This window comes from Kryptolebias marmoratus, linkage group LG15 (genome assembly GCF_001649575.2).
Source record: "Kryptolebias marmoratus isolate JLee-2015 linkage group LG15, ASM164957v2, whole genome shotgun sequence".
NCBI classification, from domain to species: domain Eukaryota; kingdom Metazoa; phylum Chordata; class Actinopteri; order Cyprinodontiformes; family Rivulidae; genus Kryptolebias; species Kryptolebias marmoratus.
Window position 1 is genome coordinate 25,085,733 of NC_051444.1, and position 27,910 is coordinate 25,113,642.

The 27,910-nt window shown below is 40.7% G+C and overlaps 1 protein-coding gene across 1 annotated transcript; it reads right to left on the reverse strand.

The window, feature by feature from the left end:
• bbox1 (butyrobetaine (gamma), 2-oxoglutarate dioxygenase (gamma-butyrobetaine hydroxylase) 1) lies at positions 1-26,629 on the reverse strand. The gene is made up of 8 exons (XM_017414297.3): positions 26,477-26,629; positions 23,754-24,182; positions 22,127-22,241; positions 4,408-4,606; positions 3,505-3,610; positions 3,208-3,404; positions 2,232-2,398; positions 1-350 (listed from the first exon to the last, which is right to left on the reverse strand). Exons 2-8 carry the CDS (start codon positions 24,156-24,158, stop codon positions 163-165), a joined length of 1,377 nt encoding a protein of 458 aa, XP_017269786.1. The 5' UTR covers positions 24,159-24,182; positions 26,477-26,629; the 3' UTR covers positions 1-162.
• Between the last annotated feature and the right edge of the window lie 1,281 nt (positions 26,630-27,910).

The window sequence follows — 27,910 nt, forward strand, 5'->3', positions numbered from 1 at the left end:
CCCAGTAAATTTTAAACCATTCTGTTTTATCAAAAATATAAATTTCAGGTTATTTACACGATGAGGAGCTAACTGAACACCACAGGCTCGGATGGTTCTCCCGACCCGTTCAATAAGTTAGTAGATCGGCGGTTTCAGACTAACGTGCGGCTACGGGGCTGCCTAGTCGAACGTGGCCTCGTGGCCGCAGCTCGCATCCCCGCGGACGGTTCTGCGCAGAATCCGGAGGCGAGACATGACCTCGTCCCAGTCCAGGTAGGCGCCCTCCAGGAGCCTGAGCCGGTCCGACCTGCTGACGAAGTTCTTCCTCCCGTGCAGCAGACGCCAGTTGTCAAAGGTCACGATGTCGCCTGAAACGAAACGGGCAAAGTCAGGATTGTTACTCGTTACTCTGCTGCTCTGACCTGAAAGGTACAGCTTTAACGCAAGGTTTTCAGTTAAAAATAATTTAAAAAAAAACAGCCATAACTATAAGAGAGAAGTGAAGCCAGATTAGGGTTAATGCTCCCTGGAAGAACAGGTGTTTGGTTTAGTCGTTTACTGAGCGGCGGCTCTTGTAAGAACGCCAAGGCGCAGCTGGAACCTTTCATGGCTCCGGTTTGCTGCCAAACCAGGGGAGCCAGAGTCAATGAGAGCCCATCTTTGATACAAAAACTGAAAAGATGATGTTTGTAGAGCCTGATGGTGGGAGCTTAGTGTCCCAGTCATTTTTCCCCATCGGTCAAACGTGCAGTTTAGCGTTAGGGTTTCTACACAGCGTTTGTTGGAGGTCAGCACAAGTGAGGCGAAGCTTGGAGGTTCTGCCAGTTTTACTTATTTATATCCATTTTCTTTTGTTGGCGCTCACAGATGGCGTTTGACACGCTCTGATTTTCTTGTTAACTAAAATAAGTTCCCAGTGTTTTTATTTTTTAATGAACATTTTGGCTGTGATTTTACCTGAGTCACTGCAGGAATATATATATATATATTTATATGAGTTCGTGTTTGACATCAATAATGCACTAATTTAAGCACCACAAGCAGCAATTATTATAAAAAATGCAGAGCAACATTTTATCTTTGCTTAAGTACCATTTAAGAAAAAAAAAACCAGAGGGTCATAAACAACTTTACCAGTGAGACTGGTCAAGGTTTTACAGCAGATTATATACTGTTTATTATAAATAAGCTGGTGACACCTCGTGAAGACTCTGGTTAACCTTTGCATAAATTATTAAATTAAACTAAAGCCTTAGCATTCTTTAAAGGAATGCCTTTAACGTCAGAGCTTAAACTAAAAATCGTCTCATGTTGAGAAGAAAAGGAGTTAAAGCTGATTTGGTTAGGTTACGAGCGATCTCACGTGAGATCTTCCAAGATCCGCCAAACCAAATTATAGCTCAGTACCTGTAAAACTGACCCAGTTACAGCTACTTATGTGTTTGCTAAGGTCGATTAGCTGTGGCGGCCATCTTGAATTGGGTTGACTCAAAAAGGTAACTATTTGTAGCTGCACATCCATGTTACAATAAAATCCCTCAGTGGTTCATGAGATATTTTGTTAACGTGACAGACGATTGAACACAAACACAGGCAAAAATAATATCATCTTAATTGTTTTTTTTTTCTGGTTTAAAATAGAAAATACCTACAAAATCTAATATATTTGAAGAATAAGAAGTTCACTGTGGATCTGAGCTACATCTGCTGTAACTCGTTCGTGCACATCAAAGATAGGCCAATAATAATCAGTCAGGACTGACTCCGGCTCAGCTGCTGCACCGCCATCTTGATTGGACCGTCGCTGTTCCGCCTTTCCAGCAACTCCATCAGGGCGGAAGCTCGAAATAATGCTGCAGACGCTAGAGACACCGTCCTTCTTCTCTCTGACGTCCCGACCCTGTCCTCCGTTATCAGGTCTTTATCTCAGACACTGGATGCTGCAGAGTTTTTTTATTCTCCTTTACCCCGAGCGGAGATTTATTTCGGGGGTTTGGGCAGACTTGAGTAACTTGATTTGGCCGACAGTGACGGAGATGGCAGCGTGGTCTAATGTCACGGTGACCTTAATGATGATAAAGGTGTTGTTGTACTCCGCGGCAACGGCACATGCGGTGTTTCCTCTTAGACCGGGTCCTCTGCAGAGCAAATCATTCTCTCTAAGAACATCCTGCACTATTTGTCCTTTTTTTCCCACATAGAATCACACCAGCCAGTTAAAACATCATTAGGCGTAAACTGAGGCTGACCTGGCTCCATGGTATAGGTGACCACGTTCTCCGGCCTGTTCATAATGTCCACGTAGGCCTTCAGTGCTCTGTAGAAAGGTTGGACCTGATGCAAGGGCAGGTCCAGCACTGAGTCTCTGGTGGCGTTGTTGTAGTTGATCCTGGTAACCCGGCCCTCGGTGTCAACGCTGCGCAGACAGAATACAGAGCAAGGCGTTTAGATTTAGCCAACCACAGATTAGCACTTTTGGAGCTTAAAGGAAGTTCAATTCCTGAAAAAAATGACTTTATGACAAACAGCCCAGAGTCACAAAAATATAAATAGTTCATTTAGAATCAAAGAAAGCAAACAGATTCTTCCCCTGCAGGGGATGTTTTCAGATTTCTTGTTAGATAATATAAAAGCATGTAAAAAGCCTGAACACTTGTTCTTTAAGAGGAAGTTCAAATGAGTTTTACACATCCTGCATAAAGAAAGTTCAATTACTTCCTACTAATAATTAAATGTACAAGCCTATTTTGAACATTGTGCTGTTAATTAAACATATTAGAGCTTAAAAGACTGCGTTAATTGTGGCTGCGTTGTGTGCGTCTGATGATTTGTGTTAAATTAGGATTCGGTTGTTTGAACATCTGTTTTTGAAGCCATGAAATTCTCCAGGTTTGTTTGTTTTTAGCTTAATGTGTACTGCCTGTCCAAAGGTAGGTGAACAAATTATCATCAGACAGTAAATGTGGAAGCTGTTTATCCGGTCACGACATAAAAACAGCGCCGAAGTGTTCAGACTTCATTTTGGAGGTCACACAGAATCAAGGTGAAGATAATAACTCTGACCAGCAGATGGCAGTGTCTCCATTTCAAATCTCAGCCTTTGGCACACAAACTCAGTGTTAAGATGGTTCTGGTTTTTTTTTTTTTTTTTGGATGAACAGTCCAAACCTTTGCTTTGTCTGTGCGTGAGGATAAATATTGACCTGCCAAGCTGTCGGCACTTACTCGATGATGCGGTTCTTGGACTGCAGCATGAAGTCGCAGTAGTCCGTTCCGGTGTCGATGAAGTCCACGTGCAGAGAGGTGAGCGCCCTGAAGGCCTCCGGGTCTTCTCGCCGCAGCTGCTCGGCCATGTGGAAGCCGTCCACCACCTCGCTCTCGCCTCCTTTCGCGGCCTGGTTGATGCAGTGCAGGAACTGCACCTGCGGACACACAAACGCTCGTTTCAACACAAGCGCGGCTCGTAAGCCATCCCATTTCGGTTTGATCGTCTAAAGGGCAAATAAGTAAGATTAGACTCACTCCGGGTGGAAAGCTCAGCGCGGGGTAGTCTGTATGCAGGCTGAGCTTCCCTGAAGTGTAGGCTACATTGTTTGCCATGGGTTTGTCCTGGACCTGCCATGTATGCCTGAGGACAAAGATAACATTCATTAATAAACCCCACTTTAATTATTCAACTTTGGCTTCAGAAGATCAGCAACGACAATTAGGCTGCGAGGAGAAAAGGATGAGATGAGATGAACTTCGGAAGAGATCCCTGAGGGGAAACTGGGCAGCTTCACAGGAATGCTCCGACTGTAGACTCTTAAGTAGATTCTTCATTGAGATGCAGCATGAGTCGAGCACTAATGAGGTAAAGTTATCTCCAGTGTTCTGTTTGTACGCCTCGTTTTGGATGAGCCTGAGTCGTTAAACAGTTTCTCTGACGGCGCGCTCTCAGCTTCGCTTTGCAGACTCTTTTACTTTCTGCAGTATGAGCTCATCTGCTGGCTGTGGAAAAAGGTTTATGATCCAAACCTCTGTTTTGGCTGACTGCACCAGGTAATTCCTCAGGCTTAAAAAAAAAAAAGATGGAAGACTTTTAGGTTGTTTTCCTCATCCCTGTCCTCAGATAATCAGCGCCTGCAATAAGTCAAAGCGATGAACCTTGGGGTGATGAAAAGGGCCAACAAACCCTTTAGCCTCTGCCATCCGGCCAATATAAATCAGAGCTGCACGTTAAGACAAGGAGACATATTTATGTAAACTCCACTGGTATAAGGTTACAGTCTTTTTCCTTCTTTGATTAAAATCTCTGCCAACTTCTTTTTTAAACACATAACACGAGCACGTGCTTGTGATTCTTGAACAATGCAGCAGCTTTTGTTAAAAAAGAAAGAACGAAAGAAAAACAAAGGAAAATGGGGGAGCATCAGAGACTCTTACCCATAAAATGTCAGCCGGAGATAGCCGATCCTCTCTGCCAGCCTGGCCACTTGGCCCTGCTCTGCAGGCGCCCCCTTCAGGTAGACGATGCCAACGCGACGCAGGGCCAAGAGCCAGGCGAGCGCGGCCTTATCGTCGCTCAGCACTTCCAGATAGTCGGCTGTGGGGATCCGCAGCTTGGCGTCCCAATAATAACGCTCTGGAAAATGGGGAACACGGAGAGACACAGAGCTGTATGAAAATACTGCTTTTGGTAGCACGTTCCATCAGTTTGATCTAATCATCCGTTAAACAAAATAAAAAAATAAAATAAAAAACCTTGCATGTCCTCTGTGACACGCAGATAAATTGCAGCCGGGAGACGCAGGCCAGGCGGACACTGTTCAGAAATCAGCTACTTAAGCTGGACGGTGTTGATAAAATGGACCCCAGCCAACCAGATGCGCAGCACGTGTTGAGTTACGGGGCGCCGCGACACATCTGACATTTCGGCTGCTTTGTTTACCGCTCCGTGCTGCAGGTAGAAGGGCTTCAGCACCACAGGCACGGGCCAAACTTTTTGCTTTTTCTTTCTAACTTTCTTTTTCTAGTCTTAAAACCTTTAAGTAGTTAAGCATGACAGATTTAATGTTTGTTTTATTCCATAAAGGAAGCAATTAATCTACAAGTTAGTAATTGCATCATTTACTTACTGGAACCCAATACATGGATAAATGCTGCTGCACTCTTGGAGATGAATGGCTCACTGTTTTAAAAAAAAAAAAAAAAAGAAGGAAAAAGCAGCATGTCTCCATCAGACAGACAGAAATGGAAAAAAAAAAAAAAAAATCCTCCCACTGCTCTCCACCCAGCTGGCTCCGCTCCTTTTTTCCATGCAGCATCTCTCCAGTGACTTCCTAAGAAACAGCTGCTAAGTACATCTGCGAGTGGAGGAGGGTTTAACGGAAGAGGCTGTGTACCTGTCTTATATTTACGATGCGTCCTTGCGACTTTTCCCAGTATCTGCCGACTTAGAAATGACCTTCAAGAAGAAAAAGGCTGCGTCACAATCAGACTGCAGGAATAAAAAGGTTGAGCGGATAGGCCTGCCGAACCCTGCGGATTTTGAACTCGTCTAAAAAGTGCGTAAAAAGAGAAAAAAGGGAAAATCCGAGGCGTGTGGACGACTTAAAGATGGAAGAAAGAGAGCAAAATTGGTGATGTGGAACTTTTTAAAAAGGCAGCGAGGCACAGAGAACAGGCAGATGCTGCATCAGTCAGAAACACAGTGATCATCAGGACTCTCAGACCTCCCTCCAGGCGCTTGTCACAAATGATCCATTTCTGGCTGCACAACTCAAAGGGTCAAGCGAGCACTGCTTGTTAAAACGTGTCATGAGGGCGGCGGCAGACAAAGGGAGCTTCAGGAAAAAAAGGGGGGGGAGAGGGCAAAGGTTGAGCGTGAATGCTACAATTACTTGTGAAACCAAACCCGAATTGTCTTACGAGCGTCACACCCCGTAGCGTTTTCAGCTCTTCACTTTAGGGTGTCGATCGTGGCTGCGGTCTGCGTATACATTCAGCCGTGCAGCCCTGGCTGCGGTTCAGCGGCAGCCTCGCTCTGAAAACTCGTCACGTCTGCTGCTATCAGGACAGTCCGCTCGGGGCCTTCTGAGTGGAACAGAAAGGTGAGATCTTTGCATGAGTATCTGCTGTAGAATCATGTAATCAGAGCCTCATAGCAGCTTGTTTTTGACTAGGACGGCTAATCACTGTTACAAATCTCAGATAGGAGGGATCAAAGGGGAATAAAGGCTCTTTCACCTACACTGTTAGATAAAAATCTGGGGTTAAAAACTACATTAATTTAGACACTTTATACAAAAGTACATGTATGAGGCCCTAATACTAGTTCCTTTATGCACAACCCAGATTCCAAAGAGTTTGGGACAGTTTGCAAAATGTAAATAAAAAGAGAGTGCAATCATTGGCACATCTCATAAACTCATATATCACATTTTCAAACTAAGAAATTGGTTTTATTTTACAGAAGTAACACATCTTAAAAAGTGTGAAGCATCCTATCTTCTTTTAACAACCAGATGTGTAAGCTGCCCGTGCCTTAGGCACTAATGCACCCCCATACCATCAGAGAGGCAGGCTTTTGAAGTGTGCGCTGATAACGTGGAGTGCTGAACTTCTGCCCATCTTTACATCTGAGTGATTAAGTCTCTAAAATACTTTTTTTATACCCAGTCCTCTTACTAACCTGTTGCCAATTAACCTAATTTGTTCCAGCTGTTTTTTGTTCATACATTTCACTTTTACAGCCTTTTGTTGCCTCTTTCCCAACTTTTTTGTTGCTCTCATTAAATTCAAAAGGACCTTATTTGTAAAAAAAGTTACTTTTTTTAAACATCTGATATGTTTACTATGTCCCATTGTTAATAAAATATGAGTTTAGGAGATTTAAAAATGATTGCATTCAGTTTCTACTTACATTTTACACAAAGCCCCAACTTTTTTTGAAGCAGGGTTGGAATATTTTTCCTAGTTAGGGGATGAAATTATAGAGAAACTTTGGTTATGCGGAGAGGTAAATATCAGTAAACAATCGTGTGTTTTATTCCCAGATTTGATCCAATTACCATTTCTGCAGGAAGAAAGTATCGATTCAGTGCTTGCTACCTCCACCGCAGCCAAACACAGTCTACGCTTGTGTGTCGGTCCACTGAAAATAAATGTGTTCCTCCTTTATTCATGCCCCGTTTCTCCGCCGAGTTTCACGAACGATTAAACTTTTCATTTGAACGGAATATGTATGTTTGAATTTTTCAAATCGTGTGTGCAGAACCACAAATTTCCCCCAAACAGCCCAGGAAAAATAAAATAAAATAAAGAAAACAGTGATCCGGCATTAATTACTATTAGCTCAGTTAGGGCAACTTTAGTCAAAGAGACTTTTCTTTGCACTTCCAGTTATTTCCATCTGAATGTACAGTATGATTCTGCTCCGAGAACTCGCTGTCCTTCTGTGTGCATACAAGGAAAGCCTGAGGCAGTCAGAGCAGCAGCACAGACCCTTCATGGTAGGGAACAGAGCAGGCGTCACTGACAACAGACATGACATTGAAGTCGCACACAGAATGAAAATAAGGAGCACTGGGAGCTGTGCGAAGCAGCCTGAAAGGATGGCTGCTGAAGTCAGAAGGCTCGAGCATCTTAAATAGCACACTGTGTGGAGTGGGCCCACAGGATTTGTAGAAGAATATCAACTCGAGCGATAAAAGGATCGGCCAATATACTAGAATTGGGGCTTTAGTCAAATAGATTAGTATTTCTGTTTACAGTGAATTGAAGCTGCAGGTACAGCTCTGTCCTGAGACACGTCGTCCTGACTACGGCTTGTCGAAACGGAAAGTCTCGGCTGAAGAGCACCAGAACGAGCACCAGAACGACCACACAAAGAGACATCCTGACACCTCTCAAATTATACATTTCCAGAAGGAAATGGTAAGGACGGGGAAGCAGCAGCAAATAGAAAGGCAGCAGGAGGAAATAATGGCACCTTCATGGAGTTGGACAGTCCTTCCTAGAGATCTATGCTGCTCTGTGAGACTGCCAATGCTTGGCTCGGGCCTTGCATTTGAACAGGGAGGGAGAGAAAAAGAAAAAAAAAATGGCCAAATGGTGCCAACATAGACTCGGGCAGCCCTGGGACTGAAGCGGAGTTTAGTGATTAGTTTTATTTGTTCTCTGTGGCTTTTCAGATAAAAGCTCCAGAGAATGAAAACGGCACTCGAATGCTTTTGTGCGCTTCAGATTGCCGAAGCTGTAAATCCTCGATGCGTTCGATCCGCCGCTAATCTAAATCACTAATGGGGATGGATGTGACAAGCGGAAGAAGAAGTTAAAGCACACATCTAAACAGCCCAGCTCTCATGTGAGGGGATGTGAAAGCAGCTCGCACGGTGGAGCAGCGGGGTGCCAGACATGGAGAGTTGAGATTGACAGAAGAGATTTAGGTTAACTCCCCTGTAGATGTAACTGTCTCTCCTCCAACCCCTTAAGATGTGTAAAAGCATTCAATTTGGCCAAATTCAATGGAGTGGGCAGCACAGAGCAGGTGCTGAGCTGAAAGGAGGTGAACAGTCAGCAGATCTTCACAGGATATGCTGCAGAGTTGATTCGGAGCGTGGCTCAGGTTGCAGATAACACGTTTCTATGTCCGTTTGCTGCAGGATAATTTGAACTGATTCACCTTTTCCAGACTTCCTCATCTAGGCACTACAGTTGTGAAAACTAGACCGTAAAAGTGTTTTATGTGAAACTAAAAACAATAAGCGAGACTATATGCACGAAAGGTTGCAAAAACCGTATTAATAAATTGTGCTATGAAGACGATCAAGCGATAGATTAAAATTTAAATCACGTTTAAACGCAAAGTAAAACATAGATGGGCTTTTAAAGATGTGTAATTGAGGTTTAAAAGGCTTCTGATTGCTGATACAAGAATATAGGTTAATGTTAATGATTGAAACTGAAGGTGTTTTATAGCGCTAACAATGTTTGACATGAATGATGCTTTTATAAATTTTGATTTTTATCATTTTGGGTAATGTTAAATATGTTTGGTTTTAAATGAAGGTTTTCTAATCTGACTTTGCAGCGCCTGTCCAGGGGTCAACAGATGCTAAAATGACCTTTAACCTAACTCTGGAGCATGTTTGTTAATCTGCATTGTCCTGTTAAATAATTGAATCAGCTAAAACTAAATGTGTTTTGCTTCCACTGCCTGTTGTTTTCCTCCTGTGAAGATAGCTGGCATCAAACTGTGAGGTTCGTTTGTCATCTACTGCACATGACTGAATCGTAACTGTAAAACTGATAATAAAATACATGAATAATTGGACTTTGTGCTTCTGAGGAGGTTTATTTATGTACCTACAGAATGTGGTTATGCTGCATCTGCATGCAAATCATTCACAGTTACTTGCATTATTTACTGTTTAACTCATCAGAGTCAGAACTCTGAACATCCACAGTATATGTAGTTAGTGGTTAGTCTATAGGCAGGGGATTTAAAATACAGGGGGAAAAAAATCACTTTTCTTTAGTAAAAAAGATTATTTTACATTTCAGGTGAACAAACAGAGCAGTTACAATACTGCTCCTTATCTTTTTATTGTTGAAATAGATAAGTAACTTTATACCAGCACATTTGAATGTGGCATTAAAAAAAAAAAAAAACTTTCTGTAAAGGGTGTTTACACCCACACACCCTGTCTGACCCGGTCACAAGTTGTCACGTTGGGTAGAAACAAACTTGGGATGAGACTTTTCTGAGCTTTTCTAGTTTCTGAAAATTTAAAGTCTGAACAAATAGGATGAATCATTCTCACACTTAAAAAAAACATCTTTTAGCTGATACTTTGATTTAATTACTGTAGCAACAGGAAGTGGCAGAGCTGAAGATGTTCTCCTTGGGAGGGACGAGGATGGACAGGATTAGGAATGAGGTCATCAGAGGTAAAGCACAGGTTGAAGGACTGGGAGATGGTTTGGACATGTGCAGAGGAGGGACAGAGGAGGGACAGAGGAGGGACAGTGGGGATATTGGTAGAAGGATGTTAAAGACAAAGAGGAGACATAAACAAAGTGGTGAGTATCAGAGGTTTGGAGTCCTCCTTATAAATGCCATGAAGCATGTTTGGATCTGCTGTAAATGAGCTCTAGATAAATGTTTTGAAGCTCACTTTACTCCTCTGTTAGAAGCAGTTGTAGGTCAAAATGGAGATGAGACCCAAAAAATTCGTCTAACGGTAGAAGTAGACCGATTAATCAGCCGACCGATTTAATCGACCGGTATCTGCCACTTTTTTTAAAACTGGCAATCAGTCATGCCTGTGCATACTTAATAGAGTACCAGGAAGGAAAATGAAGATGCAGCAGTAGCTCCTACAGCCAGCGAAGTGTACCCCACAATTTAGTTTTTCTTTCACACGATAAATGCTTCTCTATATATTATCTTTAACTGTGCAAGTTCTTCTTAGGATTGTTAAACATGTTTAATATTGATAGATTTTGCAACATGAAAGCTACATATTGACCAAATGTATCGGATATTGGCTGCCATGATTTCTAAAGATTGGCATCGGTCACAGGAAAACCCATATCGGCTGACCTCTATCTAATGATACACTAGATGCTCATTTACATGTTTACACATGTTGTACGGTTATGTCCTGCTGAAACACTCTAATTCTATTTGGGTTAATTTAACACACAGGTTTTTTGGTTTATGTTCTGTTATTTGACTTTAAATAACCCCCATTTTTCTTTGGAAATTCTCCAAATGTGATTAGCACCGACAGAACTGTCACAGGTTCTTTTTTAAAACACCTGCACAGAAGTATAAATACACAGGGTGTATGACAGCCTTGAGGTTTTTCTGTGCACTCATTTGTGTAAAATCCACTGTAGTTCTCACAGAAAGAACTGCGCTGACATGTGCACGAGGGGGGCACCTCTGACAGCCGGACAAGATAGTGCATATGTGCACAGTGGCCTCCCCAGCCTCTCCCTGGGTTGTGGGTTTGCTGCAGTGGCTTTTCCAGATGAGGAAACCTGAAGCCGTGGCTCCTGTGGCTGTCAGGCGGTCCGTGGCAGCTTGGCTCTGGCCTCTCTGTGCTCTGGCCCGTGTGGCTCCCCCTCTGCTGGGAGTCCTTCAAAGCCCTGCTTGAGTCGCTGCAGTTATCCACAGAGCTTTTGTTTTGACTTGGGGAAGTTTGATCTCAAAGCCCGGATCAGCTCCCTTTAATGATCTGTCTGGAATGCAGCGTGAAGGCTTCAAAGCCAGATGGCTAAAAATAAAAAGCCCAAGCTTAATAACTCAGATTTAAACTGCTGATGAGATTTTACTCAGTCAAACTTAGATATACCTGAACTTTATCAGCTGCAATTTAATGCTAAAAAATCTAACTCTTGGATTTTTTTTCATTACAATTTGTTGATTTATCTGAATATTGATGTTGATAAACTGTCTGTGCTTGAGCTCACCATTATATTTTGTTTTTTACATGATATACTATTAGATTTTACAAATATCTTATTATTCTATAAAATACACCATTGCCAAATATAATTATCATCCCCTGCCAAGGGCAAAAGGGCGATAATGTTTTTGCCTGTATGTGTGTTCATTTGTCTGTAGCATTAGCAAAATATCTCATGAACCACTGGGCAAATTTTACTGAAACTCTCGAAAAGAAATCAATAGACGTATGTCCACAACTGATCAGTCACCGCAATTAAAGATGGCCACCACAGCGAAATGGCTATGACTCACTCAGTTTTACAGATAATGAGCTAGAATTTGGTGCGGAGGAGGCTGAGAGTCATCCTAAATACAGCAGATAAGAAACAAACATGAAAGAAAAGAAAAGCAACAAACAAGCAGCTGAGAACCACCGACAAGATTGCTTAAAAGAGCAGTAAGTTATAAAAGGATGAAACACAGGTGGCTGTAACATGAAGAGAATGAAGGAAGGTGTAAAAATAAAAACAAATACATGACTCATAAAAACATGATTTCTAAAATCTAAAGATTTAGGCTGCATTCACACCTGATAGTTCTGTAGACTCGATTCGATTGGGGACGAAAACTGTAACATTTGTTCCATTTTCAGCTGCTGTGGTTCTCATTCACACTGCACCGAATCAATGGAGGCAAACCCTTTGAGCGACCTGTTCCCCCCCCTCACCTGTGGTGGCGCTGCACCAAGAACTACTGAAGGAAACAACACAAAAACCTCTGAGGAAGACACTGAAAGCAACTTCCTTCTTATGGAAAAGTAAATAAAAATGGAGTGGCGTCAAATTTTAGCGGTTTTAAGATTTCTGTTTTGTCTGTGGTGCATGTGCCAAACAAACACTTTACCTCCTCTGCACTCCACGCCTGACCACGAGTCATTTCTCCTACTAGTGGTAGAAATGTGCCTTTGTTTTGGTTGTATTTACCCAGAAGGCCCTGTGCTGTAGTCCACTTCCTGCTTTTGGAGCGGTCTCCGGTCTGCTTGTGTTCACATAGGCATTCAAACCGCGCAAGCGAGAGTTCACTTCAACCGAACTGAGACCTAGTTTTTTAGGCGGACCAGAGTTCGCTTTCTTGGTCCGAATCAGAGTTCAATTGCGCGTTCACACCTCTCCAAACGAACCAGACTGTCTAGGCAAACAAACTAGAGTTTGGTTAAAGTGGACTAAACAGGGCTGCTGTGAATACACCCTAATAAGACCAAGAAACTGTTGTTTCAAGTAATTAAGACTTGAGTAAAATGAATAATTAAGAATGTTTTAATTATATTTCAATTAAGAGTCAAACGAAAAAGTCTTAAGTTTGCTTTTAAAAACATCTACACCCTCAGCTGATCTCAGATCCTCAGGAAGGCAGAGGACCATAATAAGAAAATAATGCCTCACCCTACAAGATCTGGTTTTAACATTTTCGCATTAACTATAAGAGTTAACTCTCCTGTTTTCGTCTCATCTACAACTGATTCACTTTTTGACTCAACCCAATTCAAGACAGTCAGCACAGCTAATCAACATTAGCCAGCACAATAGTGGTTACAACTCAGTCAGCTTCACAGAAATCCATCTAAAATTTGATGTGGAGAGACACTCGCGACATGTAAGAGCGTGACGATTCGCAATATCAAATAATACTGCATATAACGTCGTTTTCAAGGTTTAACTAAAACAGCCACAGCTCCATCATAAGATGATATGAATTTAAAATGCAGGCATTAAAAGCGGCAGGTGATTCCAGGAATGCCAGACCTTTTGATTTAAAACAGATTTTAGTCAAGCAGCTGATTTATTACATAGCCAACACCTTGTCTTTGACGACCTAGAGCAGCTAAAATACTTGTTTTAAACAGAACGCAGCAAACAAATCAGTAATCTGTTATTCATATCAGGGCAATGCACTATGTTTTCCCTGAACAGACAAAACCTGTGGCTGGATTTCAAACTCTGTCAATTTAGTTGTGTTAAATTAATGATGTAACTTTAGCAAGATTTTTAGCTGTAAAACAACTTGATCTTACTTTTCAGAATTACGAGTCTAAATATTTGAAAGATGTTCTGCCAGTTTCAGTGAAAAATTGCATAAATTGCTGCACTTTCCTGCTGTAGTTCATCGGACTTGCAGGGGGGAAAAAAAGAAAAAAATCACTCCACCCTCTCCTAAAATCCAACAAAAACATCTTTTTTATTAAAAGTAAGGCCTGTTTGACAGAACAGCCAACTCCTGCATTCCCAGTTTGAAGGGACAGTGTGTTTTCTGTTTCCTCACCGGAGAGCAACAGGCTCCTCCAAACACTAATCCTAATGCTTTCTCCGTCTGCAAGTTCAGGTTTCTAAAACTCAGCTAAGCCCCGTGGTAGTTTGTCAAACTGTACGCTGTGTTGTCAGTATTCTCTGAAGTGCCAAGAAGCACGTCTGCCCTGCCAAAGAAACGAGACGTCCCATCATTTTAATCATCGAGCTTCCCGTGCAGTCTGACGTGAAGATGGTGAAATTTCCAAAAAGAAATGACAGATTTGGCCTAAATGTAGGTGATCCGTGAAGAATTGTAGGAGGATAAATGCTGTGAGTGAGTGAGAAGGACTGAAATTAGTTCAACGTGAGGTCTTTTTTCTTTTATTTCTATGGAAAGAGAAAACCGATATGTAGGTTTGGGTGACAATCATTGAACAAGACTGGGTTATTGAAAGCATCAGATGTCCATTACAGCACACTACACAGCGAAAGAGGCCAATTATAACAAATTAGAAGCACCCAAGTTGTGGTTTACAGAATGAATTCTTTGAGTTCCTTCAGGCTGAAAACACGGCACGTACTTGATAGGAGGGTGCTTGTTTAGAAAGCTAGTTTTGCTCAAGATATAAATGTTGTGTGAAAGGATGGTCAGGTTTGGAAGAGCACACAAAGTTTCCACTGATGGACCTCCACAGGTTTGTTTCCAGGAGCCTTTTTGTTCGCTGACAAGTGGTGACATACAAAGCTAAATCCAGACCAGATGGCTAAGGGGGAATACATTAACCAGATGAGGAGCTGACAAATCTGCTGCTGCTGGCTGGAGGTGTTATGGAATCAGTCAGCAGACTTAATGCAGAAAAATCCAAAGTCAAATGAATCTTTTCATGAGAGTAAGGAACCGGTCGGTCAGAAAGTTTGATGAATATCCAGCTGAACTGGAACGCTAACTGATGAAATGTGGCGGTGTTAGAAACCAGAAAAGAGGTCAGTAGAAAACAAGCAGAGGGACCCAAAACCAGATGGGAAGACTTTCTCAAACACTACAAACATTAGGTGGAAAAATGTTGTAGAACTAATTCAAAGTAAATTACAAACCTTACCAGGAGTAATGAACAGTGACAGAAAAAATACATAAGGAGCACGTCATTCTCATAAAACCTCTTAGTGTTTCGGGTTTATACTCCAAGTCCCAAAAAAGCATTAGCATAAGCAGATGCATCTCCACGGGTAAAAACAAACTGCATGTGGTCATGTACTTGTCAACACAGACATCCCAAAGCAGGTGAACTTTGACCTAGACCTGTGGCCTCTTCCCACAGGCTCGACTCGACCTTCCTCTGGTCGACCCGGCGTACGTTCAGAGTCTTTCCATTGGGTAATCCCACCCACTTCCAGTTCACTTCTTCGACCCTACTAGGCCACTGTTTCAAGCGAGCTGAGTCGAGGTGAAGATTTGGCGTCAGCAGGCTGCAGCCCTTTGATTGGCCAAGGAGAGCAACATCAATCACGAGAGCGTCTCCTTCACAAGAAACTCACCGTTTTTAAAAACCATGGAACCGCAGCATTTATTTTTTGTCTTTTCCTTTTTTAAAAGATATATATTTGTTGAAATATCAACACGTAAACCAATGCCGTCGTACTATATGATATGTGCAGAGTTTTCGTGCTTGTTGGCTGACGACAGAATTCAGACGGAGCTAGACTAAATGGACTCGATTTATGGGCTCCGACTGGCAGAGGGAAGGTGGCCTCCACTTAGCCACGGCCATTTTTCACTTTACCGATTGGTGGGAAGTGCCGCAGAAGTTTCAGCTGCTGCGCTATGACGACCTGCGCATATCGAGGCAGCACTTTGTCTATATGGAGTTGAATTAGGACGAGGCCAGCCATGGTGAGAATGGACAATCGAAAAACGACTTTAATGAGTGTTATAAGTGGACATATTATCATTTAAGTAATCCATCAGGACTGGTCACATTTTTGCTACAAAGTTGAAAATAAAATCTGGATTTTAAAATGGAGGTACAGGGTCTGGTTCTGGTTTTGAAGCAGCAGAGCTTTTGATCCATATAAATTCATATTTATGCCTCCTTATCAAAAGCAAATTAGGTGGTACCACAAGTAGATTTACTGTCTACAGTATTGCACACTCCAGGGGAATATGTTCCATTTTGTATTTAAGACCTTTGTGAGATGAATTGCTTCATTTCTTTGGCTGCAACTAGCAACTCTGGAAATTTTTAGTAAGCCAGTGAAAATATAATAAAAGACAGCTGTTATGGTAGAAGGAGTCAGTCATTTCTATCACTTTTTTCTGATAAAATTAAATCCAACACGACTTTTAAAGTACGTGCCATTCAAATTTTTAAAACACATTCACCACATTCTTTTTAATTGAAATTAATTGTTTACTTTTGTACTAAACGATCAGCACCAGCAGCACTAAAGGTAGTTGACTCAATACTGCAAGAAAATACAAAAACTTTCCATTGCAGTCTGACTGAAGTCAGAGTGTTTATGACCAAGTGACCAGCGAGCTGTGCGGCTGTGTTTTGGGTGGCCAGTTTTTTAGAATCCTGGCTTATTTGGCCCAGTGAGACACAATCTTAAGAAACATATCAAAGGACAAAACTGAAAGGAAATGTAACAAAATGAACTAAATCTAAGTTCTGCTGCAAACTTCTTGATAATACATGTAGATAACTTTGGACAGGTAAACCTCTTTTGCAATAAGAAATGAAAAAAAAGACGCAACTCCTAAATGATAAATGAAAATGAATCCTTTTAGTTTCCTGCCTCTACATAATCAAAGCACCAGCCAGTTATTGTTCTCTTGATGTGTAAAACCACACAAAAAGGGGGCTGAACCTAACAACACAGAGCAGAGGCATTCCTACTATTAAACCATGATTAAGTTACTCTAACTGCCGTCATGCTTCGTTTAAGAGGATTGTAATGGCATCTTAGCAAAAAAAGACTGCATTTAAAATATGATCTGTGGGTATATTTTTACCTCATGAAAAGTCAATTTGACATGTTCTATATTAGTCTTAAATGCAGTGACATGAAATTTGTCATGATTCTCTCCTCGACTAAACAAACATGACAAGCACAAAATTGGAAGCCTGAGATGATGACATGGTTTAAATATTGTAAGCATTTGGCAGGCGTTGACTGAATCACTGACAGATTTATTGATGAAAGAAAGCCATTGCAGATAACTGCGTAATGAGTGACACGAGCTTTCCCGGGAACAATTTAATATCGTCAATCTGTAACAAATACGGTTGCAGTGCAGGCAGCAGGTGACAGTCAGGCAGGTATAAATCCCCCCCGAAAAAAAAAAATGTTTCCTTAATACATGAAGCCAAGCGCTGACCTGGAGAGCTACGCACGTGAGGACCTGACAGGGAGTTTATATCTGCAGGGAAGGTAATCGGCAGGTGGAAGCAGGTGATTAGATTACATAGCTGACAGGTGTGTGTGACAAGACAAGCCAGAGTAGCTGAAGAGAACTATACCTGGAAGATAGAGGAGCGTAGAAACATTTGGGCACATAAACTAAAAGCAATAATAAAAAAAAAAAAGGCTCAACAGCAAAAATCCAAGGACAAACCATATGATAACCAACCAAATAACTACAAACCCATTACACAACCTGCTCCGGGTGACGTGAAAGGTTCAAACTGCACGCTGCTGGCAAGGAAATGGCACGTGCACAATCTAAAGCCAAGAAAACACCCAGATACGGGATGTAAATACTTCTATTGGCACAAGATAAAAACATTGAACTAAATAAACAAAATAGAAAGTACAGTCTATGTAAGGAGCTTTATCGCATATTTCAACCAAAGCATTAATAAACTTCATCTTGTTAATCAAATAAAAGTCAGAGTGTTTAAGCACTTGGATAGAAAGTAACTGGTGTCTTTGTGCAAAGATTAATTTTGGTTTTGATCATAGAAGTGACAGGATAAAGAATATAAACTGTACAAGAAAACGTAGGAAATGTAAAAATCTTCCTGGTTCAAGAGGCCGAGAAGTTTGAACTCCTGTAAAAGAAATGTGCAGGCTCGGGGATCTGTTCGTTCCCAAGAACGGAAATACCGACACGAGTGATTTTTGTACTTTTGAAGAACACGCAGCGTTTTTCTTGCCCCTGACTCTAAATCAGTTTTCCATATGGCAGAGGCAGATGGGGGTCTGAATAAGTCTCTTTGTTACACAGGCATGACTCGTCTCGATGCTCCACTGCCTCACAGTGTTTCGCATGCTATTCCTTGGTTCAGATTTGTTCCAAGCAGATGTGTGAGGATTTTAAATAAGGTGATTTGTCAGCGTCTATGCTGAATTTGACCAAGTAAAGATCAGACTTAACACTAAACTGATCAGCTAATTAAAATTATGTAAAATAAGGACTTAACGTGCTTATCAAGTGAATCTTAAATTGATAGCTGAAATGTGTGAAAACCACAAATTCTGTTCAGTCCAGTTAACTCCTATAAATGTGGCTGAATAAAGTGGCACTAAAAAGTTACAATATTTACATTTTACCTAAAATGGGTTCTTGTATAGCTGTATTTTTTTTCCATGCTTCACAGCAGAACTAGACACCGTGGTTCGGGAAGTCCAACTCCATAGAAACAGCCCAAGCAGAAAAACATTACCTCAAGCACAAAAACAGAAGGTAAAGTGCAGCCTGAATATTAAGCCCGACGCTCCAATTATCATACTGACCTCAGTGTCCCGTGTGCACCACGCAGTCAGCGCTGCGAACACTTAAACAGGCAGCGTTGGGCCTGTAAACTTTAGGTGCGCTGCATGAAAAAGAAAACAGAAATCTAAACTGTGGACTTCGCTTCAGTGAGTTCAGACGACGGAAAGGAAGGAGTGAGATCCTGTGAGTGAATGCCGCGCATCACTCATCTTGTGAGAATGTAAACCTTTCTGATATTTTTTTAGCACAAAAATTCCAGCCTGGCGCTCAGGAGGAAGTGATTAAACCCAGTGAATGTGTGTGTGTGTGTGTGAGTGTGCGCACATCATCTTTTATTGTGTTTTGGTGCGTGAGCTTAGCTGTGTCTTCAAGCAGTGCTCCTGGTTTGAAGCTTTTAAAAAAAGACAGAAAAAAAAATGACTACCCATCTGTAAATTGCTATAAGGGGGATCTGTTTACACTTCAACATGAATGAAGAAGGTCTGAAATGCAAACACGCACACAAACTCTTAATCAGTCTGGAACAAGAGCCGCTCAGCCCTGTGGGTCCTTCAGGACCACATGTGTGTACACAAACTGACTACAGTCCATTCCCCGCTCCACTGAAGTGCTGCTACCTTGTTTCACAGCTGAACTTTCTCCTCTGCTGTCTGGCAGACTGGATAGAGTACTGGGCCATTGTAAATGTACTGTAAAACGAGTCTTTAGAAACTCTATCTTCTCTAACAACTCTGGAACGCAAAGAAGAGTTTAAATCAAGGGCATCCCCCCCCCCATCTGCAATTAGCAAAGAAAATAGCCCTTAAAGAAATCAAACATTTTTCAGTTAAATGAAAAGCAGCTGAACATGTGAACATCATATCTGAAATGCCAGTGGTCCTAATCTGCAACCCTAATCTGACAGTAACACCTCACAACATATAAATCCATTTCAACACAGCCTGTCTGAACTGCTTCAGTCATATTAATGGACAAATACGCACAGCAGTGCTGGGTTAGGAATTAAACAGTGTTTGCTATTACCACTAGTCCTCAATATAAATAATCATGGACTTCTATGGAAGGAGCAGTTTGATGCAAAATTGACACGATGTAAAAGTTTATAAAATAGTTTAATACAAATAGCTTGTCTACTACAGGTAAGATACTGACTGTTCTACACTACTCAAAAGAATGACACTTAAATGGCGTATCACTAAAAAAGCACTTTCTTTGCATCATTTCAATTTTAGCTGTTGCCACAAGTCAGGTATTATCTATTATGTTTTAAATTAAACACCACATTTATTTGTAGGTACGATTTTCTTGCGGTTTTACTGCCCCCAAATTGAAAGTGTATAAAAGGTAGTGTCTCACTGGGCTGCAGTTGTTGAGGACTAGTATGAGACACGAAACTAAAAGAAAATAAGCAAATGTTCACTTGTAATCACACTTACTGACATGTTTCTACAAACTCCCAGCAAAACTTGGGCTACAATTTGACAGTAGTTTTCTCATGTGTTGCTAAAAAACAACACATCTAGTGCTCTAAAATATGGAAACTAAGTTGAGAAAGGTTCAAGATGGGGTCCAGATACCTGCTGCAAATCTGTGACTGTTTTGAGTGAATTCTTTTGAGCATGTTTAAAATTCCTGGGACGTGAGAGCGAGGCCGTGTGACTCCCTCGCGAATGCTGTTCACAGGTCGTCGCAGCCCAGTGAGATACTAGCTTAAACAGAAACACGAGGAACAAAGCAGGTGATGTACAGCCATGGGCCTACCTGGCACGTCAAAATCAGAAACGGCCATTGTTACTATTTTTTCTGGCCAACCAGATCTCTTTTTATTTCAGCGTAAAACATTAAAGCTTGTGTGTTTTTGTTTGAATGTTTATTTTTCAATGATTTGATGGGTTATGATAAAATTAATTACTAAAAAAACAATAAATGAAAAAACTGCTGACAGAGAGCAAGGCATGGACATGAATGCTAATGTGTTTTTTTAAATTCAACCTTTTTTTTTTACTTTAATCATTAGGTTGTATTTATTCTAAATTCTATACACCATTGGGAATAGGTAATTTATATTTCTATATAGATATTTTAACATATTTCCTAGAAAACCAAGGTCAGTTTCTACATGTTTTTCTATATATATTGACTGAGATTGGTTCTAGGCTTTGGGCCAAATACAATATGTAGTCTGAAATGTATCACGTACAGTAAACTGGATTTACTCCACTTACTTTGGGCTGAGACCGTGAAGTTAATTAGCAAAATTTTTAATGCAATAACATTCATAATGGCACACGAGATGAGGTGTCATGTGTGACAGGTTTTATTGAACGTGCTGGTTGGTTCTTTAAGTACAGCCAGGTAACACCTGCTGCTTGGCAAGCTGATGAATTGCACTCAGATACAGCTTTGAAACTAATTCAGGAGAGTGTTTGTTCTTCTTTTTAATTGTGAGACAGCTGTGTTGTGATTTATGGCCTCCTTTAAAATTAATCTCTTTCCCCCATTATATCAACAATAATTAGAAAGTAATCATTAGTTTCAGACCAGAGCGGCCAGATAACTACAGCACTTTGTCAGGAGTTATGAAAACTGTGTATCATTTTAAATCTTATCTGTACAGTGCAAAATTGCACTAGACATTGTGTCACTGTAAATATATTTGGAAAAAAATGAGACTTCTTTTTAACACTAAAACTCACAATATTAATGATAATAGCTACTTGATATAAGCAAGCTCTGACTTCATAAAAACTTTAACACAATACTTCACCTTCCACCTTTTCTAAGCATACTGTAATTATAATTAGAAGTAGTGTTTTACACTCCTAACACTCACTTTTTTAACAAATCAGCCATTTGTTGTCTTAAACTGAAAAATAACACATTATATATAAATAGTTGCCATTGGGATATTGATCATTTAAATGATATTGATCATTTAGGACCAGTTCCTTCTGTTTTAACCACCAAAACACAGACTGTAGCACAGAGAAAGCAGGGCGACAGATTGCCAACTCTTTGTTGGGCAAAAAACTAAACCATCAGGGGTTTGGGGCAGGATTATAGAGAGGATCAGTCGACGAAAATGTTGTTAACACCATATTTAAAAACTAGGACTTAGTGACGTGAATAGTCTACTTAAATCAAGACAGAACAATAAAAACACGGAGATTACTAAGAAGCTGAATTAACATTGAAATAACATTTGCATTGCTGTTCATCTGCCTTCCTGTTTGTTTTCAAGTCACCAGTCCCAGAGTACATGCTGGTCAGCACCCTGCAGAAAGCTGCAGTACCTGTTGTTTGACAGTCGTGTATTTCTGGCTGATCGTCACTGTTTTCTAATCTAGTTAAGAATTAGTTCTAGCACCAGCCCTGGTTTAGAACTGAACCCACTCCACCAAAGCAGATATAAACAACTTGCATAATCTCAAACTCGTAGAACAAACCTGAATAAACTCTACCTGTGTAAATGTTTTTATATATATATATATATATATATATATATATATATATATATATTATTCCAGTAAAAAAAATTAAAAAGTTACATTGTGGAATCTAATAATCCCAGCACAAACTTTAAACATGGCTGCTTTCTAGCTAAAAAAAAAGGTTAAGAATGGGGTACCAGCATAAATATATACTATTACTTCCTAAGATATAGACTTACAAATTAAAATTTGTTTAAAAAATGTGACTCACCATTGAGGAAAAGCTCCTCTTGCATTGCTTGTCTGGCAGCAGCAGAGAAACAGCGTTTCCTCAGCCAGTCGGCATCAAAGACACTATTGTGATTGTCCGGCCACACGACTGAGACCTGGAGAGAAATAAAACCACATTGATTTTTGTTTTCTTTAAAGCTATGCCCTTGTTTTCACCTTTAATATTTAGTTGTGATAACCCATCGACTTAGAGTACAGTGTCTTTCCTACTAACGAACTGTCTTCAAAAGCTTTTTATTGACGTAATCACACCATTTTTGGGGTATTCTATCTTTTTAATATTTTATGATTTGAATGTCAAAAATATTGCTCTCCCTCTTTGAAATTTAGACATTATTTTGGTTCATAAACAAAGAAAAAAATAAATTAAAATACAGGCTATTTCTTCTTTTATGTATACAGATTGCCTTTGTTCACCATTTTCTTTTTTACCTATCCAGATCTAAAGTTTTTTCTACTGAGAAATCTTTGCTAAGATATTCAAACAACACGTTTACAATGATAACCTATCAAGCGTATCTTGGTACAAAGTTCGGTAAGTAATAAAGGAAAGTTAATGCAGTAAATTGCAATCAAGTCATGCCAAAAATATCTTGGCAGGACAGTAAAACCCAAAGAAATCCTAGCTGATTTCCACTTTATAAACTGAACAGAAAGGAGGAAGATAAGAAGTGATTCCTTTATAGAGAGATCAAACTGAGTGTGCCAAAATTAGATCATTGCCCTTTCATGACCCGCCCCGGAGTTCAATGTGAGACAGGTGCCCTCAAAGGTCAGCGTTTCTTAAAAAGGAGCAGATTTTGTGCTATCTAAATATAATGAATAGTATTCTTACACTTCAATATGCATGGATGCTATAAACACCATTGAGCCGAGGCAGACAGGCACTGAGGACAGAACCCACTGGTTAGAGCAAAGACTAATTGGGCTCATAAATTTGTAGCTTAGACTTGACGTGTTTAACTTTTATAATTTGATTTAGACAAAGCACGACCGCGACTGGGTTTAGCAGGAATCGAATAAACTCAGTCACTGTCTGTGGTTAGCACGTTTAACCAAATAATGAAATGAATTATGGAAGATGTGCCAAGATTATCGCCGAGCGCCTCTAGCAAGCTTAGCTCTCCGTTAATTCGGTTATCAAGGAAATCTGCGATGATTTGATACACTTTCCGTGTTCCCTTTCAACTGGAAACTACAACTAAAACTGGCACCATGTGGGTGACGTCTGCACTGCTAATATTGTACCATCTCAATATTATTTAAACAGCAGCTGATAAGTCGTGCCATATTAAGCCATATTTGACCCACGTGCATTGTGCACACACAGTAAGCAGAAATGGTGGGTAGCAGTCACAATGATAGGCATAAAACATTACAATTTTTTTAACATACTTTGTAGACGAGTGTAATAAGAAAGTAGTAAAGTCTATAACCCCTATTAGATGTGGTTCCAATTAAAGGAAATAAATATTGAACAAGAACACAGACAATATAAATTAAAATTATAATTACAGCCACTATTATAGTCTAACCATTCACATTATTTATCACAATACAGAACATTTTATTCACGTTTGTGTGGCAAGATTACGGCAACAACACACCTTGTTGTCGTTGGTGACCTCCGCAACATCTACCCCTGTGTGGACATCGAGATCAGTCAGCAGGAGCAAACGAGCCTGTGCAGACCCCAGGGTGCACAGCGGACACGGGCAGTTGTCTCGCAGCCAGGTGAACGGGAACAGACTTTGGCCTCCATCCTCCCACTCCACCTCCAAAAGCCTCTCCTCGTCCAGAGCCCGAACGTGCCTCACTGAGTGGCGAGCCACGGGGAGGGAGACGGAGCCGAGTGTGCGGTGCCCGCGAATGTGCACTGGAGTCACGACAAAGGGCGGCCCAACTTCAGCCGTCACCATTCTGCGGCAAGCCCTCAGGGCCTTGCAGGCTACTGGAGGGGCGCTCCTTTGCAGCACAGGGAGGCCAAATCGTGCAAACAGACTCATCCACATTTCTGAACGCTGGATTTAACAACTCTGTGGGGGGATGGAAAAAAAAACAAAAAACAAAGGTCTTAGAATCATGTATATCCGTGCTTTGGTTTTTCTGAAAATCATGGGGAATCATATTCAAACCCACAAAATTATCTATAATAATGGTTTCCAATTTATTATGCACAAAATAATTTGTATTTGCATATACATTAGCCTGTGAAGGCAGGTTATAAATCTTGTTAAAAAATAACTACATACATTAATTTGCTAAATACGCTTTATTTATTACAAAAAAGAAGAGTCAAACCAGTAAAACTAGAGGGCTACTTAAACATTTTGTACACAAAATGTGAACCTTTTAAAAGCTGCCGTGGGAACTGCAAATGGTCAATAAGTCGGTGGTTTACAGACTGCGTGCTGCCAGAACCATGACAAAAGTGTGGTGGAGGGCAAGGGAAGTGGTACTTTTAATAAGCAATAAAAAGTTTTCTGCGGTCACTAATGCTGCCTGTGTAGAGTTTTATTTCGTTCTGCGCTGTTTGGCCTAAAATACAGAATAAACACTTTTCCAAACCCAAAACAAATCAATTCTACTGGTTTATCAAAAAAAAAAAAAAAAAACTAAATAAATAAATAAATGATGAAAGGGAGTGTCACATCTAAATATCACACAATAATCAAGTAATAATAAAAATTGTGTAATAGTGTACACTTTTTGGCTGATATAATTGCCAGCAAGATCCTTTTTTTTTATTCATAGGAAAGTATTTAAGCATTAGAATTGTAAATATAAGCTGTTTCTCTCATTATTGCTCACAGTCGAAGGTGAAGCGATAATGTTTTAAGGAAAGCCAAAAGTGACTTCCCATGCCATTTTGAACCATTCTGGAGAAGTTGTTTGTGTGTGAACACAACGCGATGTCAACAAAATCCACATCAAATTTTACAAAGTAAACAACGGATTAACAACGTGAAGCAATGAGTAAACAATACTTTACAAGTAAATAACGTGTTGATGATGCGCTATTTGGCGTACTATTTTAACCTGTTTATGGCCCTTTTGGTCTCTTTCACAACACATTTTAAGCTGGGACTTAGACGCCTCGTGTGATTTCTGAATGGACCGAGGCGGTGAGGAAGGTTGAAGCCAACCCACGCCTGACGGCACCTTTGTGCCACCGAGTGATGTGGTAACAGAGCCGAAACGGCTGATACATGAACCGACAAACCGGTTTTGATGCTCAGTAACGTAATGAAGTGAAACCTCTCACTACACTCAGTTATTTCATCATGTTTTGAACGCAATACGAGGGACTCGTCTGTCACACATCTGATGCGTTGACGCAGCTGGGTTCTGCTCCACGCCCCTTTTGGTTCTGCGGCGCTTCGCTTCATTTCTGAAAGCTCACGTCTATGTGCTACGTGGCCGGGCTTCATCTGTGATTCATGAACAACCACAAACAGTGTAAAAACAGACTGGCTTTTGCGGCCATTTGGCTGAACTATTTTGTGAAAGAGCCTGTTGACAACACGCAAACAACGTATTGTTCATAAGCAAACTGCGCGCCCAGAGAACATCAAACTCCCAAGTATTTGGGACTCCTGGCTTGTCATACATTTTGCCCACATCTGGTTGTTTATGTTTGTTTGTTCAATCAGCCAAACAGCTCTTAAATGATCATTGGGTTTTACTGAAACTTCCATAAAGTAATAATTATTTGTACAGCTACAGCTAACTATTTTCAGGAGTCTGTTAGTCATAAAGTAGGTTTCAGGATGTCATTCATATTGTGTAACAGCACACCTTTATGTAAAAGATGAATGTTATTCCACACTGACTTGCATAGTTCAGATGGTTTAGGAGTGATTCAACACACCTGATTTTAATTGACGGCGATTACCAGGCTTCTGCAAAACTTTATGACAAGCTGGGGAGCTAATTTATTCCTTGGAACCAGGTGTGTTGAAAAAGGGAAACAACGGGGTTTGATATAAACTGAGATTTAGGTAACAGAGTATGGAAATAAGCCGATGGTTTTAAGTCTAATAGCGTACGAGTTCCGGTAAACTTGTCGTCTTCGGACTATCGCTAGCTTACAGCTCAAAAACAACTTAAACCGGCAATTTCGCGTTTAGCCGGCTCGCTGTGAAAAGTGGAGCTAGCTCGGCTGTTAGCAAGCCGGTCGGCTTTGAAGGCTACATCCGGTGTCCTGTTCCGGAGCTAACGCGCTCGACCTCCCCTTTAACGCCCGGCTTGTTCACCGCCGGGCGTTTTAATGAAAGCGACATTTTTAAAAAATGAACCACCGAAACGCTTTGCCGGTGTCAGGGGTTACCTGTAAGATGACGGCCCCGGGTGTCCAGTCCTCACGAGCGCAGCGAATGTCTACGGTTGTCCGCGTGAGAGGGAAATTAGGTGAAAGGTCGAGTCGGCAGTCCGCCTATGGTCCAAGTCCCACGCTGCCTGCGCGTAAACATTACTTTCTAACCGCGCACGCAACTGATAAGGACGCCAGATTTCATAATGCAGTTACAGCAGATTTGTACAGAGTAACACTGGTGTCATTCACAAAATGGCTCTAAAAAGAAGCTCTATTTTTGAGACAAATAAGCAGGTGTTTGGCATGTTCACCTTCCCTGTTTTTTTAAAGATATTTATCCACCATTAAACACATGGGCTAATTTGGGCTGGAACTGTACCTGGATAATAATAAAAAAAAAACCAACACATTCACAAATAAATAATCACCAATTAAGGGCCTAGCAAGACATATCACCCATTGATTTCATGCCAGAGTTCAACTCAAATTGTTTTAGGTTGGGAAAAATAACATCTTTTAGACGTTTTTTGGCCAAATCTGGTAAATGTTATACGTTGTCTCATGCAAGACATGCAAGACATGCAAGACATGCAAGACTCGTGAGCTGCCTTCAGAGTGCGTGTTGGGGATGACTCTCAGCTACCGCTCAAAAACTGTAAAACAGACTGAGTTAAGACTTAAAAAGTTAATTCGTTGTAGATGTCGATCTGACGATAAAATCTGCCCAGACCAGAGTGGGTTGTGACATATTTTGCTGACACAGTTGACTCCAATAGCTAATGGTGACTTTTTAAAAAAACAGATCTTGCACAGACAGTCAGATCTAGAAGCGTGCGTTGGAAGTGACTCTCAGCTACTACCACATCAAACTTCAGGTCAATATTTGCAAAACTGAACGGATTAGAGTTGTTTTTGTGTTGGATAAAGTTGGCGAACTGTAGTGGCCATCTTGAATGGGGTTGACTCCAAAGGTTAATCGGTTGATGTACATCAGAAGTATCATTAAAATCTGTCCACTCACTCATGAGATGTTTTGCCAAAGCTAGAAATGCCTTTGGCAACATAACATGATGAACAAAATGAAAAACAAAAACTCATACAAGGATAAAAAATGATCCTGGAAAAAAAAAGGAAAAAACGTACACAAACTGTCAAAACATTTGAGTATTAAAATGCTAAATAATAATAATAAAATATAGACCACAAAGAGATTCACAGCAATTCAGTTTTTGTTAGATATGTGAACTAAGACTCAGAGGCACCAGGAATATATAAAAAAAATTAAAAATTAGGTTTTATGGACAAGTTTTCAAAAGTACGCTGAATTTAGTGGTCAAATAACTGATTCATGTAAGATTTCATTCAGCTATGGTACATAGACAGCTTACAAAACATGAAAATGGTATGAATTCAGTTTAGCACCAACCATGATCCTTAACCAAACAGCTT